Source organism: Poecilia reticulata, linkage group LG2 (genome assembly GCF_000633615.1).
Source record: "Poecilia reticulata strain Guanapo linkage group LG2, Guppy_female_1.0+MT, whole genome shotgun sequence".
NCBI lineage: Eukaryota > Metazoa > Chordata > Actinopteri > Cyprinodontiformes > Poeciliidae > Poecilia > Poecilia reticulata.
The window spans coordinates 25,382,908-25,400,933 of record NC_024332.1 but is presented as its reverse complement, the minus strand read 5'-3'; the positions used below and the strand labels follow the sequence as shown (position 1 = coordinate 25,400,933).

At 39.8% G+C, this 18,026-nt stretch overlaps 1 protein-coding gene across 2 annotated transcripts; it reads right to left on the bottom strand.

Moving 5' to 3' along the window:
• Nucleotides 1-123: 123 nt before the first annotated feature.
• Nucleotides 124-16,206, bottom strand: aox6 (aldehyde oxidase 6). Of its 2 annotated transcripts, NM_001297448.1 has the most exon segments (37): nucleotides 124-787; nucleotides 872-1,039; nucleotides 1,110-1,298; nucleotides 1,378-1,443; nucleotides 1,533-1,647; nucleotides 1,726-1,778; nucleotides 2,233-2,307; nucleotides 2,384-2,512; nucleotides 2,974-3,069; nucleotides 3,158-3,342; nucleotides 3,345-3,348; nucleotides 3,350-3,385; nucleotides 3,460-3,651; nucleotides 3,740-3,826; nucleotides 4,726-4,813; nucleotides 5,102-5,235; nucleotides 5,310-5,434; nucleotides 5,511-5,607; nucleotides 5,685-5,807; nucleotides 6,127-6,253; nucleotides 6,337-6,506; nucleotides 6,582-6,659; nucleotides 6,734-6,896; nucleotides 6,979-7,163; nucleotides 7,696-7,805; nucleotides 7,887-7,980; nucleotides 8,167-8,318; nucleotides 9,087-9,179; nucleotides 9,893-10,037; nucleotides 10,112-10,192; nucleotides 10,349-10,426; nucleotides 10,566-10,627; nucleotides 10,770-10,896; nucleotides 12,920-13,028; nucleotides 15,117-15,213; nucleotides 15,309-15,366; nucleotides 16,117-16,192. In NM_001297448.1, coding segments are annotated over 37 exon segments (3,993 nt in total). In that variant the 5' UTR covers nucleotides 16,168-16,192; the 3' UTR covers nucleotides 124-736.
• Nucleotides 16,207-18,026: the final 1,820 nt, after the last annotated feature.

Sequence of the window (18,026 nt, the reverse complement as noted above, 5' to 3'; positions counted from 1 at the left end):
CTGTAGTCATTAGTAGAGCTGTGGGGAAAACAGTGTTAAAATAAAAACAGCAAAAAAGTGCTCGTGTAGCTAAAGCTATTAGCATGAAAGCAGTTTAAATAAAAATTGTCTAGACATTTTGCAGGGTCATATGCTGAACATTTTATTGATGGATACGTAAAATTAAAATTAAACTCAAACTGTAATAAAGTAAGAAAATCAGCTGAATTTTCTTTATTTCTGTGGGGCTTGTGTAGAGCCCTACAGAACAATGGTGCTCTACATAAGCGGCAAGGTTTTAGATGGGCACTTACCCAGGGTGTGCAAAACTCTGGACATGGACGTTTTGAATAAAAACCTTATTTAACAGGACAAAAAACATCTTTCTACATCAGTGCTGATATCAGAAACAAACAAAACCAACAAGTTTGCTCAAATCTTTGAATTTATACACAATTTATTGGTGATTACAGAGTCTTTAAAAAATTACCTACACATTTACATGTGGTTAGAAGTTTTTAAAATGATCCTCTAGTTGCATGATTGATTCTTGCAAAAGTGAAGTTAAAAATAATCAGTATCCAAAATTGGTTAATTTCATTATTCTGCTCTGGGAGCAAAAGCACATAATCAGTGACACATTTCATGGTTGCTAATGGATTCATTCCTCTTGTAGTGGAAACCATTTACAGGAAAATAAGTACATTTGTTGGTTAAGGTTGATTCACAGTTGATTGGTTAATGGATTGATTGGATTTTAGATGTCTAAGGCCCAGGGTTTGAAGGATCCCGGCTTACTGGTTGGGACCTGTGAATGAAAACAGATTAAAGTTGTAATATCAAGATGACTGTTTCACTTTTAGGAGTCTAAGTAAACCGCCCTCAACTCTACCTTCTTAATAAACGGCGAGGCACAAGCCAGACAGGCCCTCTCTGGAGTCGCAGGCGTGTCCAGAAAAAATGGGCCGGACAGCCCCGAGTCGGAGCGAGCTGCCGTCACCGCGTCTTTGATGGCGAAGAAGACGGAGCTGCCCAGGAAGAGGGTAGGTTCTCCGATTCCCTGTGGAGCCAGAAACAACGATGTGAGAGGTCCAGTATAGGTCGAGACACCTTCACCACTCGGTGCTGACCTTTGAGGAGTAGATGGCGTGGGGGTTGCAAGAGTCCGGCAGGAGGTAGACGTTGAACTTAAGAGGCACGTCGCACACTGCCGGGATCTTGTATTGGGACGGACCTCGGGAGTACAGGATCCCGGTTGGGGAGTACTTCAGCTCCTCCAGAGTGTAGAGACCCAAACCCTGCATGAATGCTCCTTCAATCTGACGAAGACGACAAACAAAGAGGTAAGGAAGTCCAAATATCTACGTTTTGCTGTCAGGTCCTCTAACCGGGTCCTACCTGGCCGATGTCCACAGACGGGTTTATGCTTCTACCGATGTCCATCACAATGTCCGTTCTCAGCGTCTGCAAGAAGCAGGAAGACACCGACGTTACACTGTTTCCAACAAACCAGAGGGACGCTCCAACGGTTCAGACAACAGGCAGATCCACACCCGGTAGTCTCCGGTGAGGCAGTCCAGCTCCACCTCAGAGCAGCACACCCCAAAGGTAAAGTAGGCGTACGGATGGCCCTCCATCTTTTCCCAGTCATAGTAGAGGTCTTCCCCTCTGAGGAGGAACAGAGGAAAAAGTTCTCGCCTGCTGCTTTGGTCAGGAAAGACCTGAAGCAGTGGATTTTAGACATACCTGAAGAACCCAGTGGCTGATAAACTGATCTTCTGCATATGAGCCTCCTTGATCTGCCATCAGAGCAAACAATCATGTTACAGACCCATTAAAACCAGTGGTGAGCACTGCTAACGGAAAAGCTAGTTTTGCAAATGCTAAAGCAGTAATCATAACACTAAAGCACTAGTTCTACTAGTGCTAAGTGAAAATATTAGTCTCGCTAAAGAAAATCACTGGTATTAGTTCAAATGCTAAAGCACTGATCATAAATATTAGTTTTATCGTTGTTGATTTCTCCTACTTTAAGACTCACTACTTGAAAACTTCTTAACAGCTTCAAACTAACGTTTTACAAATTATTTGGAGAAAAATAATTTAGAGGAAGCTAAGTGCACTAAACATTTTTGAAAGTTGTCAGAAGCTCTAAGCTAAAAATTAGCTCCACTTTTAGCAGATTCATGGAAGTGTGTCCACCACTGATTGAAACCATTCAAGGCTCAACTTCATGTTTCCAACACTTCATACCCAACTCTCCCATGATCCTTTAGGGTCCTTCAGCCTGATCGGCTCCAGTCTGCGGTACAGAATCTCACAGGCTTCCTGAAAACAGTAAAAACAACAGAAATGAGCAAAGAAAGCCCAGGCATACAGCACAGACAGCAGGAACAAGGTTCACCTTGACCGCCATGCCGTTGGCGTCGGTGCCAAAGGAAGCGGCGGAGGGACAGGTGTTTGGAACGGTGCCAGTGCTGGTTTCACTGAGGAAGATCTTTGACGTCGGAATGTGAAGCTCCCGACTTGCAACCTGACAACAAACAGGATCCCAGGTTATTTTATCATCAAGTTATTTGGTTTGTTCAGAAATAAACAAACAGATCCAGTTAAAATGATCCACATGGTTCAGGTTGAGGAAATCTATCTGCACTCACTGAAATGTTCACTTTTTGATATATGTTAAATGTCAATATCTCTGTAATAATAATAATAAATTAGAACTTTATTTTAGAATTTATTATTAGAGTTTTTTTTACATCCTAATAATTTGGTTACTTGGAAAAAAATATTTAAATGTTTATTAATATTTAAATGTTTATTTTTTATAACCATTTTCTTGTATTCCTATTTAATTTTCATTGTATGAAATAATTTTTCATTTTATTTAGTTGTATTGGCATTTTAATTATTCTATATCCACATTAATAAATTAATTGTTAGCAATTTATATTACTACCAAGAAATTATGTTTCTTCCGGTTGAGTTCAGTACCTGCTGCATCTTGGTGTGGATCCCCTGACCCATCTCCGTCCCGCCATGAGTCACCAGAACAGAACCGTCTTTATAAATGTGGACCAGCGCTCCGGCCTGACAAACACACCAACAGAAACCCTGAAATTGTTCTGGCAGCTGACATGGATCCAGATGGAAGCGATGTGAACAGAACCTCACGGACCTGGTTTAAGAAGCTCTCTGCGAAGGCGATGCCGTACTTGATGGGAATGAGGGCGACGCCCTTCTTCCTCCAGCGGTTCTGCTGATTGAACTGGTCCACGGCCTGGCGCCGGGCGCTGTAGTCGCTCTTCAGCTTGCATAGCTCCCAGCAGCGATGCAGGTTCTCCGGGCTGAACTCGAACTTGTAGTGAGTGGCTGACGGGCCTTTGTACATGTTGACTTCTCTGACCTGCAGAGCATTTCACAATCAGAATAAGGAAAGTTCTTCCTGAAGACCATTTGGGCACTAAGATGACCTCTGACCTGGTCTGCGGGGCGTCCTAGCGCCATAGCAACGTCATTGACCATGTTTTCCACCACCAGCAGGCCCTGCGGGACGCCGAAGCCTCTGAATGCCGTGTTGGAGGGCAGATTGGTCCTGCAGGCGGCCGAGTGGCCTCTCATGTTGGGAATGTTGTAAACGTTGTCCAGATGAAGCAGAATCTTCTCAGAGATCTACAAGATGGTCCAAATCAGATATTCTAGTTTATATTTTTGAAGGTCAGTGAATATTTTCTTTAAGAACATAAACTCATTGACCTACCAGCACAGACTCGTCCACAAAGCAGCCGGCGTTGGCGTAATAGTAGTAATCCACAGCCATGATCCTTCCATCGTTCATAAAACCCACCTGAAACAAGTTTCATAATAAACTCAGAATAAATTGAAATCTTTGGAAATAAAAACCAGACAATTTTTTCAATTTATACAAACTTGAGCAAACAAAAAAGACTGCAGTTCCCATCTTTTCCACTTTCCCACTGCAATCCCTGTTCTGGCCAGTAGATGGCAGTCAATGTTCCAGCTGCTCCTTTAAATTTTGGGGAATTTCTGGACAGAAATGGCAACTCATAACTCAGACCAACTCTCATTTAGATAACACAGCTAAGATGGATTCAGGTAAATATATTTGAGATTTGTGGTACGTATTTTGTCCTGGAATATAATGTCTCACAACAGGACGTAACTAAATTAGCTTTTTATGTTTCATCGTTGTTTCCAGAACAGGATCAATCTTTTTTTTTTAGTTAGTGGGTACTACAGCAAAGTATTAATGGCTAATTCCTAAAATGATTAACGTTTAATTCAAAATATGAAAAACACGTAAACTGCTATACCCAACTTAGCCAGTAGAAGGCAATAAGTGACCTATGGGGTTTCTTTAATCTTTCAGGAAAGTCCAAACATCCCTTATTTTTATAATGTGATTATTTCACACACTAGATGCCTTGAGATAATTACACTCTTGAAATAAATACTTACTAAATAGTTGTACTTTTGCTGAGTGTTCTGTCTTAATTGTTATTTCCGGGAACAATATATCTATAAAATGTATGTAAACAAAACAGCTGGTTAATTTTATTTCCAAATTACTATTTTGAAAAAAAAACATGATTCCTGCTTCAGCCACTAGATGGCAATAACTGATCCACGGTGCTTCTTTAATCTTGTTGGATTTTGTGAGCAGAAAGTCCAACCAAGTTGTTTTTATCTCAGGCACTTTGAGTCTGTCTTTGAGTTTTTTCTTACTTTGTATTTTCCCAGGACAGGATGACGCCCCCCGGTGATCAGCATGTCCTCGCCTCTCTCCAGGACACAGCGAACAGCTCGGTTGGTTCTAGGAACAAACAAACAAACAAACAAACAAACAAACAAACAAACAAACAAACAAACAAACAAACAAACAAACAAACAAACAAACAAACAAACAAACAAACNAACAAACAAACAAACAAACAAACAAACAAACAAACAAACAAACAAACAAACAAACAAACAAACAAACAAACAAACAAACAAACAAACAAACAAACGTAAACATTATGTTCAGGAATTTTCTGATTATTAAATTTGAGATCTTAAATAATGTGAATAATTTCTAACTTTCTCTTTTCATGAGACTCACTTCCACGCAGCCACAGAGGTGATGGAGGCCAAGACGGAGGTCACAATCACCTTCCCTCCAAATGCTCCGCCCAGTCTTTTCACGTGACAGGTGACTCTGTTGGATTGAATGTCCAGCGTTTCTGCAACTGCTTCCTGAAACCACAAAATGATCTCTTCTAAGTTTACGTTTCAGTTTTAGGACAGCTTTTAACTCCTCCACTGTGTACCTGAATAAGAGTGGGCCACTGGGTGGAGATGTAGACCTTGAACTCCTTCTCCTCACCAACGGGAACAACCAGCATGCTCTGAGGCTCCATGTAGAAATGCTCCTGGCCTCCCAGTCGAATCTGTCCTGAGAGGAAAAACACAACAAAAACAATTAAGATAAGCTTAACTGTGTTTACTGATGTTCATCTGAAGATATTTACCTTCATAAACTTGATCACAAGTCTTAAAAGCTTCAGTCACGTCTCCTCTAGCAAACATTCGCCGCGGCTCATAGTAAGACGACTTCTCAATGGCGTCCTGAGAGAAACGAGAGACGCTGTGATGAGCTATGAGTGAACATGTCAAAGGAAGTTGAGGTGAAAACACAGACTCACCTCGATGGTAAATATGGGGTCTGGCATGTCTTCGTAGGTGATCTTCACGGCGGCTGCTCCTCGCTTAGCGTGTGTCTTCGTATCGGCCAGAACAGCGCAAACCGTCTGACCAACGCAGAACACCTGAGCAGAACAGGAGAGACTCTGCCTTTCACACCTGGTTTAAAAGTCCTTGTCTTTATTATATGTTGGATATTTTGACATTGGAAAAATTTGAAAATAAAAAAAGAAATAATGAAATTGCCACCATTTCCTTCTTGACCACTAGATGGCAATATATATTACACACATCTCCTTTAATTTATGAGAAACTTTATAGACAAAAAGTTAAACCAAACATATTTAATCCAAAGGTAGAACCTAAAATGTTAATACTTTCCAAAACTCAATTTTCCATACCAGGATGGATGGTTTTTGGATGTAACCCAGCGTTTCTTCTCACCTGGTTCTCCGCCAGCAGCTCCTGGTCGTAGCCAAAAGTGGGGCGGGCTTTCTTCCCTGGAACGTCATTGGCTGTGATCACGTCAACAACTCCTGGAAGCTTCAGGGCTTCGCTCATGTCCAGCGAGCTATCGGACCAAAAGCATCAAATTATAAAAATAGGAACGTAAAAACTCCAACCAGCTGAATGTTTCCTGGATCCTCTCCTCACATGATCTTAGCGTGTGCCCGAGAGCTGGTGACCAGAACCATGAAAAGCTCCCCGTCTGTCTTGGGAATGTCATCGCAGTACACCGCCTCGCCTGTGGCCTGGCTGATGGCGGAGCGGTGCATCATGGGACGTCCCACTGGGTCCTGACTGTCCTGGTCCTTTGGCACATGCTGAAGAAGAGGAGAAGCGTTATGAAGGTGGTGCCGGGTGTTTGTGATGTGAATGACTGAGGGACGAGTCCTGACCTGAAAATCCTGCAGACTGGGTTGGATTTCTTTCGGCAGAGACTGCAGCTTTTCTGGAATCTCATCTTTGATTACGTTCTGCCAATAAATTAGGAAGTTAAAGCAGCTGGATGCTGTCCTGGTAGAAAAGCTTTAAAAGGAAATGTATTCACCGCTTCTTTGAGCTTCTGCAGGACCTCCAGGTTGAATTTAAAGAGGAGGCTCAGCGTCAACGACCGGCGAAATTCAACCTTTCCACCAGGAGTGGACGGAGGGAGATCCAGCTCCTCCAGGAGGGCGTCGTATGCCTGATTCAGGGTCTCCTCATCCCACGGCCTGACGGAAAACCAAACAGGAAGGGATAAAACACAGATAGGGGTTTAAAACAACATGAAAGAACACAATACCAACATCCGACCTTCCAGTGATGGCCTTGCAGGTCTTGGTGGCATTAACGGTGTTTGGACCCATTCCTCCGAAGTACAGGCTGACTTCCTGAACCACTCTGGATCCCTCGGAAAAACGCACTCTCATTCCAGTCGTTACCGTGGCGAAGGAGACCTCCTTCCTTGGCGCCTGACGGAGAGCTCGCACATACTCCCCCTGCAGGTCAGATAAAGGTATTACAGTTATGATCACTCCTTTTTACAGCCCCCAGTAGACACATGACTCTTCATAGTTTAGTATTTGCAGATTTTCAAATTATTAATGCAAAAGCCACATTGGAACAACAAAGTCCACAACGCAAGTTATGCTAAAACAGAAGTTACGCTACAATGGAAGTTAAGCTCAACATGCTAGCATAACAACTTTTTTAGCATAACTTTTTTTCTAAGGTGTGTTGTGGCTTTCTGGGCCAACATAATACTTGGTGTTAAAACGTTTTAAAAAGGCAGTTATTAGCTTTTTTGGCAGGGGTCTCAAGTATATTAGCTTTTCACAAACAGCTGTAGTTCCTAATTTCCTGCAAACATGGAGACTTCACTGTACTGTCGCTTTAAAATCCAGAGTAATTTATAAGCCTGATTAATTAGTGAATTAAATAATGTCATCAATTCAGAACCAATCAGAACTCAAGCCAGTGACTAGCTCAATGAAACGTCCAAATGCGATCGATTAAAGAAGAGTTCTGCACCTTTCTTGTAAATGGAATAAAAACTGAGACGACAATGTCCTCCGGCTTCAGGATGGTTTTCCCGAATCCTATGAAGAAGTCCTGATTCAGAGGAACCTCTCGACTTCCTCCTGCAGGATTCAACCAAAACAAGCTTAGACAAGATCTGGCTTCTTTGTTGAGTAGAAGTGATGGAAGTGGAGGCAGCTCACCGGTGGAGATGACTTTAACTTTGCAGTTCCCAGCAGCCAGAACAGGGTTCAGATCTGAGTTGGGGTACGCGCTCACGATGTTTCCTCCGAGAGACTAGAAATGAAAAACAATTACCCATAAACATTTATACATTTATTTAAGAGCATTTACAACCTGCCTGTTGGTTCTTTGTTACTTTTGGAGCAAAACAACTCTAAGTTTTATCCAACTGACTGTTCTGGACTGAATTCCTGGAATGAAGTTAAACAAGAAAACCAATAAGTAATGAATTGTCCCTACGGCAACATTGCGGATCTGCAGGCTGCCCAGGTTCCTCAGCTGCTGGATCAGAGCTCTGAACAGCTCCGTCTTCTCCTCTGGGTTCTGAGGAACCATTTTCTCCAGCAGAGACTGGAGCTCAGACAGACTGGAGCCAGCTCCGACCCAAACACCTGCAACAAAAACGTAGAGACGAATTCAGAGCAAATCTGAAAAAAATTTGACAAAATAGTTCATTTCAAGCCCTTATTAACTAAAATTTTGATGACTATGGATCACAAAGAATGAAAACTCAAACTTCAGGTGTCTCAGAAAATACAAATTTTGTGAAAAACTTAAATATATAGAAAGTTGAGTTGAAGGAAAAAATGTGGTAGACTAGATCCTGTGAATTTGTGAGATCTTCATAAGGATGAGAGACAACATAACCAAAGATAAAGATGAGATGAAGGCAGGTTTTAAAGCAAACTGAACTTCCTGAACCTCAGTATAACTACAGGCTGATCTCCTCCATGCTACGCCGCACTGACGCAGTAATTAATGCAGAAGGAGCTCAGACCAATGTTTGAGTGCATTGAAATATGAAAATTCTCTTTAAAATATTATTTTTTAACAAACAAATGTAACAAATTTTTAGATTTTCATTCTCGTTAAACCATAAAGACTTAAAATATTATGCCCTACGTTTAAATAATACATTAATTTAATTTTAAAATATGGAACTTTCTCCGAATATTCTCATAGTTTGAGCTGCACTTGTTTGGCAGAGTGTAGCTTTCAAAAATTCACCAGAATGTAATAAAAAGTGTTACATTTTATATCTCACAGTGAATAAATGAGATTTTCCAATTTGTATGAGGTTTTTAAAACTTTGCAGCTACATAACAATTAAATAAATCTGTAAAAATGAGCTAAACAGAAAGAAGTGAAGAAGAACTCACCGTCTGCTCCCTCTGAAACTTCGAACAGCTCTTTGACTCTCATGGGAGAGATGATCAGTGGATGCAGGATGCCTTTGAATTTTATATCTGGACCTTCAATAAAAAGAAAGAAACCACCATGCTTAGTCTAAAAGCTGGTACAGTCTACCATCACAAACATAGACTGTACTGGGATTTTAACTAGAACTGTTTGTATTAGATGACAAAAACAACAAAAACAAAATGAATTTAAAAAACATTAGCATCTTAAAGTTCCAGGTTTTCATTTGTATTCAGCTGTTTTTATGACATTTTAGACATCCGAGTGCAAAACATTCACATACTTTGGTTTATTTATCTGCTTTTCTCCATAAAAATCAGGACAAACAAGGATCTAGAGGCCAAAGAGCAAAGAGGTATTTTGGATCTTTTTAGATCCAAAATGGCCCTTTTTTAGATCTTTTTAGCAACTCAAAAAACTGAATTTCTGGTAAGTGGAGCAAACACTTAGGTTTTGTTCATAAATAAATGCAGAAAACGTTATTTAATCATATTTTTTGTCTTCCGGGTAACAAAATAAGACATAAAGAACTAATATCTGGAAACTCGAATCATAAAATAATTATCCAGATTTGGGAAATTATCAAATAAAACTCAGCACTTTCCCAGCCTGCATTCAAACCTTAACATGCCCAATGTTCAGCATGGTGGTGGGTGTGTGATGCTGTGGGCTCTGGGAAGCTTGTCAGGGTGCATGAAAACACAAGCCTGTTGGCCTCTGGGAGAGATTAGAGAGGACTCTGGATGAGTTAGTGACCCTTGCGGACCTATGTTGGTGTTGCCAATGACCAGTGGAGCCTTTGGGTTCTTTGCCCTGAGCTGGACCAGCTCCTCCAAAGAGGTGGGAGACATCCAGATCATCCTCTCCCCATAAAAGGTCAATGTTTGGGGGTTTGCCGCCTCAGCCATCAACTGTGGATCATCATACAAAGAGATTAATGCATATTTACACAAAAAGGGTAGAGAGCTGCACATTGATGCCCTACAATCAGTTCTGGAGGAAAGATCAGCTCCTGGGTCGGGTCTAGGGGAAGGAACTTCTCTTGGTGAAATAGTTGTGGCTTTTCCTGAAGATTGGGTTGTAAAAAGTGGATTTTTAGAGGCTGGATGATGAAACAACACAAGGTAATTGGTGTAAAAGTGGAGAAAGGAAGAGAAAAGCTGGTGAAACAGGGGTACAATGCTGGAAAAAAGGACAAGAAAAGACTGTAAGACGAGCTCACATGCTCTGATTCATTGGTATTTCCTTCTCCATTCAGGCAACAATCAGCTCCTCCATTGGCTTGGCAGCAGTTCCCTTCCTGCTGGTACAGAAAGGATAGAGAGCTGCACATTGATGACTGGTACTGTTTATGATTGACCATCACGTGAAACACGAAGCAGAGGCAGTAAACGAAGAGACAGTAAAAGTGAATAATTCCTGAATGATAAAACTTGAACCTGGCAAAAAGTCCTGCAGCCGTCCACAATGGGTCGATATCCAGTACAGCGACACAGATTTCCTGAAAATCACCAAAAAACACAATCTGGTTGTGTAAAAGAAAGACTTTATGAGAAAGTTACTGAATTCTACATTTGGTCTCAGGTGTAACAAGAATTTATTCTGGTCCAGTGAGTACTTAGTGTTTAATAAAGCAAACGAACCACCCAGAGCCTGCGTGATGTCGTCCATGGTTGGCTTTGGCTTGTTCCTCAGCAAGGCGTACATGGACATCACCATCCCCGGAGTGCAGAATCCACACTGAGAGCCGTGAGCCTTCGCTATTCGCTCCTGAAGGAATAACGGCAACTGGATGAAGGACTCTTTGGCATAACTTCCAGAATCATTGTCTCTTACAATCTCTGGTACTATTGACCGGCAGATCTCAATACTCCAGGCTGCTGGATCGTCCAGTACTTTAGACCGGCTAGACTCCTGCAATACTTTAACAATCGGATGTACTGGTACCCTACGATGCCTGAACCTCTTGTTTAACTGTCTAATCCTATCGACCAGTGGTTCTTAACCTTTTTTGAGGTACCGAACCCACCAGTTTCATATGCGCATTCACTGAACCCTTCTGTAGTGATAAATAAAATATTATTTTTTTCCCCCCCAAATTCAAGACATAGGGGTGACCAAACTAGAGTCTAGTTGGGTCACCCCATGATCACTAAGTCTTCTTAAAAGGTAGAGTCTCTGAGAACAGATCTTCAAAATATAATCAGTGTTTTCAGCAAAGTTGAGCTGACTGTCCAGGAACAACCCACATTTGCCACAGTTTCAGCAGGTTGGCCATTGAGAGAAACTGGAACCACTTTAAGGTCTTGTTAAGGTCATTTAATTAACTCTACATTCTTAAGAGAATGAAAAATTTATAATAAATAATAAAGACTTTGCGGTATTCTTATTTCGTAATGTAATTATATTAGTTGTGTTACCATCCCCATGCCACAAGAGGCAGTAGCAACCCCGAAAAGATGCAACTAAGGAGCAGATTTAGAAGTTCACCGAAAGCTACAGAATTTGGTAAAAACTGTGAGTTTTACTGAAGTAAATAAAGACACAAGTTCAAATCSATGCTGAGAGTGAAGCTTCTTCAATCAGTGCTCCTCCACAGCACTGATTAGCTAAGCAATGTAACATGATCCTCCGCAGCAAGTGATAGCAAAGCGGGGCGCGTCATCACTTTACACAAGTGTGTCTTTACCTCCGAGGCAGAGGCTCCGCCGAACCCCTCAGACCCACTCATCGAACCCCTGGGGTTCGATCGAACCCAGGTTAAGAACCACTGCTATAGAGAGTCAGTTAAACTATAGTTTCTGAATGCCCAGGATATCCAACTATAATAAATCTGACAACTCAGCACCTCCTCAGTCCTTTATGCTCCCTTGGTATTCCTGATCTACCAGAAGTCTGGAATGCCTGAATTCCAGTACTCTTTACTGGACGGTGATGTTCCTCTGAAGCTGCTGAATCTCTAGTATTCCTGAATCTCTTGGAACTGTACATTGCCCCAATCCTGGTAATTCCTACTGCAAGATCCCTTCGTACTCTGAGCTACCCAAAGCTCTAGTAACTTCTCAGAGATTGATCTCTTGTTGGTCTCCAGACTGCCAAAGCCTCAGTTCTCCCAACTGTTGGATCTCAACTAAAGACTTCTTGAACTGTTGCCACTCCTGACTGCAACATCTCCTGGCATTATGGCGTCTCAACAAACCCTTGGCACTGTCAGCTGGTTCTGCTTATGGCTAAATATCTCAGTAACCTTTAGCTTTGCATGTATTTTGTGTTTCAAAAGAAGAAAGAAATTTCAATTGAAATAGCAACAAACAGCTACTATATAAAGAGATCCTAACACAGAGCTGATGTTTTTGCACAGTCATCCAGTTTTACCCCATCAAGCCATCCTCTTGTTGATGCCATAAAATAGCTGTGGGTCAAAGGTTCATGTATGGGGCAATAGGACAGAGGCGACTTTTTGATGTCATGAGACAATACCATTACTTATAGTAAACACCAGCTAGTGTGATGCTTTTTTGTGATGTAATTTTTACTGGTAAATCCTAAAATGTGCAGTATTTTTCTTGAATTCTTTGTGTATTTAATCTATTGTACTTCTCTTTTTTAATTATCTCAAATATAATTGAGTTAAATTTGTCTTTAGAACTTAATTAAAAATGTACATTAAGAAAACAATGTGTAGAAAACAAAGTTCCAAGTTTTTGGTGCTTAGGTTTGGTGAAATCTGACATAAAATTGCAAATATATCCAAATATTTTAAGCAAAACAGCCAAATAAAATGGGGACAGACCTGCACGGGGTGGATCCTGGTCTTGGAGCTGCCGATACCCTCCACTGTGGTGATGGCGGCTCCATAGAGCTGACAGACCGGCAGGAGACAGGCATTGGCTGAGTAATGGCTGATTGTGCAGTGAAGGGAAACTGCTGCTGTTTTACTGGAAGTACTGGAAAAGTTCTGACTTTATTAGACCGACTGCCTCTTTGTCGTGAACCCAAAGATGTACCGGTTTAACTTGGAGAGACCTTGGCCTTTGTCTCTATGCAACATGTAGCATGCAGTTCTGCTTTGCAACATCATTCTGAGCAACAAACATGATCTGAGAACTCTTGATAAATTCTGTGAACTCAGATGAGACTTTATCACAGATGTCCACTACATCTCAAGCAAATCTGCAATTCAACCAATCCAAAACACTTTCCTCTGATTATTATATCATCGTTTATCTGCCTCTTCTTTTGAACTTTCAGTCAACAGCCAATAAAAATCAGACAGGTAGATTTTGCTGACTCATGCTGACAGACAGAATCTGAACTCTGACCCGCTCCACATGTGCCTTGTGCAGATTTGTTTTTATTTCTGTGAATTGGATTACACACCCAGAATTAATATTTTTTCTGTAAGGAGGTTCAGCAGCAGAAGTGTTGGCTTCTTATTCTTTGCCTGGAAATTATTTAAATTTCTTGTCTGCTGTGTTTCGTGCCACTTTGTTTAATATTAAATTTTCCCTCGTTCCCAACAACAATAATCAAATTTAAACCTTATAAACATTGCAGCACATTAAATTTGAATTTGGAGAATCAGCAGACCTCATGCCAAAAATGGGCGGAGTCTGATCAGACCACGGGAGCCGACCAATCAGTGCGGTTCTCTTCTTTATATCTAACAATTCAGATATCTGCCATTATCTAAAGATAAAACAGCAAAAGCTGTTGGTACATGTAAGTAAATACCAACAACCTCAAAGGTATTGCTACCATTTTTATTGATTTGTGTACTGGTGAATTGTTATTTAGGTTAATAGGTTGATTTAGCTATTAGGTTTTTTTTTCATAATCAATTCAAACAATTTCTGAGGCGTAAACCAGATGCTTTCAAGGAAACTAAGAAAACTATTATTTTTGTAGAAGACTCATAGATATTAAAATCCGCATATCTAGCATAAAATTGCAGAAATACAACCAAAAAGATTAATTACACATGACCTTAAATTATGTTCTTAAAAAGTATGAAATTCAATGCTCTGCTAACTATCTGAATTGAACTTTGGGTCCAGTTAAAACCCAGAAGTAAAGTGATCTTGAGGCAAAAAAAGACAAAGTCCTTTTTAAATTTTGAAAAACCACACCAACATTAATGAATGGGACATAAATCAATTTGCTTTTTTTTTTTTAGAAATTCAGATTTTTATATTTTAAAATAATGGAATATGAAATAAAGTCTGCTTTATGCACACTTGAAAATGATGGAATCAGATTCAAAACTTTTCAAAACTGTGTTGGAACCCTGAGGGACATTTGTTTGTTTTGAAGTTTTTAAAATTATTATAACTGTGTATTTTATATCTAATTATATGTTTTATGGTTAGTTCTAAATTGTTTTAGTTTTTATGAGACGACAATCTCTTTACTAAACAATAACTTTGCTATTACTTTGCAACAGGGGTGAAAGTAAAGATTTAGCGGGGGTACGCAGTACCTGCAAGAGAGAGGCGCGGCTGTATGATGTAAAAAAATCAATGGATTCACTGTGCAGCCATGAGAGCAGCCACTAATCAGCAGTGACTGATTAATTTTTCAAGAACAATCTAAAACACAACTTAATCAGTTAATAAATAACTTTTTCCCATTTCATATTGTTTCTGAACTGTTCATGCTTTGCTATAGCAGGGCTGCAATATGTCGATCGCGGAAGGTTTTGAGTCGATCTTGGCGGTAGGTGAGAAACTGAACGCTGCAGGACGCTGAGACCAGCACGTCCATCTCTGACTTGCTTAAAACAGACTGTGACAGACTGGCGACCTGTCCAGGGTGACCCCGCCTCTCGCCCGGTACGCTAGCTGGAGATAGGCACCAGCAACCCTCCCGACCCCACTGAGGGACAAGGGTGTAAGAAAATGGATGAATGGATCTGACACATTTAGCAGAATATAAGAAGAAGATCTCTAGTTCTAATACCACAGAAGAAGAACCAGGAGGATAAAGGATACACGATGGTCTTGGTAGCGGGTTGGTAGCGTGACACCATCACAGTACACGCCCCGCATCCTCCACCGCCGCAGCCAGACTTGGTTCCAGTTAACCTCACTGAGATAAGAGTCAAGAACAAAACAAACCTCCATTCATAAAGAAAAACTTCAACAGGAAAGTGAAGATGGAGTCGGAGCTGCTCTGAAGGATACGTTTCTCCCGGAGGAAGGGCAGCAGCATCGTCTCAGGATCCACATGGCTTTCAGTCACCTGTTAAACCACAGAGAATGCAGCGTTTATTTATTCAGGTGTCAGCAAACCACATGAAACCCACAGCCTCAAAAACCTTCTGCTGCTTTATCTACAGCTAAAAATTATCTGGTGTTAAAAATATATGCAGAAATTCAAAGATGTTCCAGAGTTTTTACTAATTATTTCTACAGTTTGAACAATAAATAAACAGAAAACTACATTTCACAGTTTTATACCATTAAAAACTACAACTTTTAAGAAAACAAACGTTATGTAACTGTGTATTAGCACTGAAAAAGTCTAAAATCCTGTCATATAATTTTTTTCTTATATATGTAACAGTTTGGTGTGGTTCTGATGAATAAAAATAAAAATGTACCTTTATATTTAGTCCTTTTCGTTGGTTATTAACCCTAATAACGTATTAACTTTAAATCAAAGTGCTTTTATTTGATTAGCCGAGTGACGTCAATATGTCCCAGAATCTGAGCCGTGACAAATGTCAGCAGAACACCTCAACTTCCCTTCTTTAAATCTGACCGAAATGTGAAGTTTTATATAAATATATTCTTATATAAACACACTTTATTGCTCAGATCGATGCTGCCTTCTGCTCTAAAACAAACGCAACATGTTTTCTTGCTTATAAAAAGTAAACGAAAGTCTGAAAGCTCGGTCTGAGTGAGGAAACCGAGATGAAAATGGTCTAAAATGTCTGCAGGTTGAGCCAAAAACCTGCCTAATTCATGTGAACAAGGATCAGTTTACCTTTTTCCCATTGATAAACACGCACAGAGAGTCTCCTTCTTGTCCAGACATCCTGCAACTGCATGCACAGCTGCTGCACAAGTGCAACTTTAACTCTGCGGCACTTCCGGTGGTGCAACTTCCAGAATAAAAGTCTCAGGTCAACTACAACTACAAAGAAAAATTTATATATTTCCAGATTTATACATTATTCAGACTTTCTTTAGATAGCTCTTTTTTATTATTACTTGTTGACTCCTAAGGTTTGGTCCAGTTTGTGGTTCTGAAATACTTAAGATGACGTTTTATTTTCATCAAATTGATATTTTGTAGCAGATTTAAATTACAAAATGAACTAAAAATTATCCAAGCCATTTTACTTACTTTTCTATCAAATTCATGATACGGGTGTATTTTATTTTCATAGCTCACTTCCTGTCTCTCACCCTGCCGCTTAACTCTAATTTTATCAGTTGATATGACGCATGTGGTAGGAGTAGAAACTCCCACCTAAAACGCTGCAACCTAATCAAACATGCAAGTTAAACTGCAGTCAGCAGATCAAAAATCAACCAATAGGAGCTCAAACCAATAGAAGTTACTGAAATAATTCATAAACATTGTTTCTTAATATCTGTTGTTAAGTCATCCGTAATCATTAAAACTGCTGCTTTGTTTCAGAGTTAATTATTCATAGTTTAGTTGCTCAGATAAAGAACAGAGATTCACCTGAGAGCGATAAATGAGGATTATTAGATCGTATTTATTGGCCGTAATCTTTTCATATTAATCTTTACCTGCTCTAAATGTGAAGTAGTTGTGTCAGCAAGATGGACAGGACAGATGTGGAGAAAATAAAACTGAAATGAACACAAGAGGGCGCTAAAGGGAAAGCTGACAATGTTTTAAACCTAGAAAACAAACATGCCCATTTTAATTTATTAAAATATCATTTTGTGCTGTTTGTAAAGTTGCACAGTTTAAAATTAAAAGCAAAAAATTTGAGTTATTTAGCAAATAAAAAAAGAAAAGGGGGTTCATTTTTCAATGTCGTATTTTAACCATATTATCTATTTATTAGTTAATGTCACGGGTCTAAGCTAAATATTTACTTGGTAAATAATAGAACCAGTCCAAAATGGTGATGCAGTTCAGTCAGAGTCCAACAGATGGTTTCCACTGTAAAACGACATAAAGTGAGGAGGGTCTTCCATAGATAACCCTCACCATACCTAAGCATGTCACAATAAGCAATAAATCACATAATAAATTAAAACTTGCATGATAATTTCCATTTGAACAGCAATCATCATAGATTTGAATATTGTTGAAAAGCCGCCATTTTGAGAAACATCTGCACTGCCTGCCAAATTACTATTTTTTTATTTTTAAATATAATCTTGATTACAGAGACTCTCTAATCCATTTTAAATATTGTAGTTTCTTTTGCAGTTTTTTTGTTGGATATTTTAAATTAAAGCTTTATTTTTATCTTTGAAAACAATCTCAAATAACAATATTATCACTTATCGCAATATTTTCTGGGACAATTTATCATAAAGAAAAATTTACGATACATCTTATTCTGTAGATGTAACCATACTACAGAATAAGCTGATAAAGATTTTTTTTTTGTCTTCACTTTTTTAAGATAGCTGCCTTTCCTCCACAGCGTTATCTCCCATCATCTGCTGAACAGGCTGCCCTTCCCCCTCGTCTTTTACTCCATAATTCATCTTTTCCTCGAGGGAGTGCGGGTTTCATTCCAGTTCCTTCTGGAAACAGTATGACGTCGTAACCCACAGCAGAGGCGTCCACATTAGAAACCAGCACCAACTCTCAGCCACACGATGCATCAGCTAACAACATAAACACAGCTTACATGTTCCAAGTGAGGAAGCTACCACTTTTCTCTGTCATTTAAAGAGTCA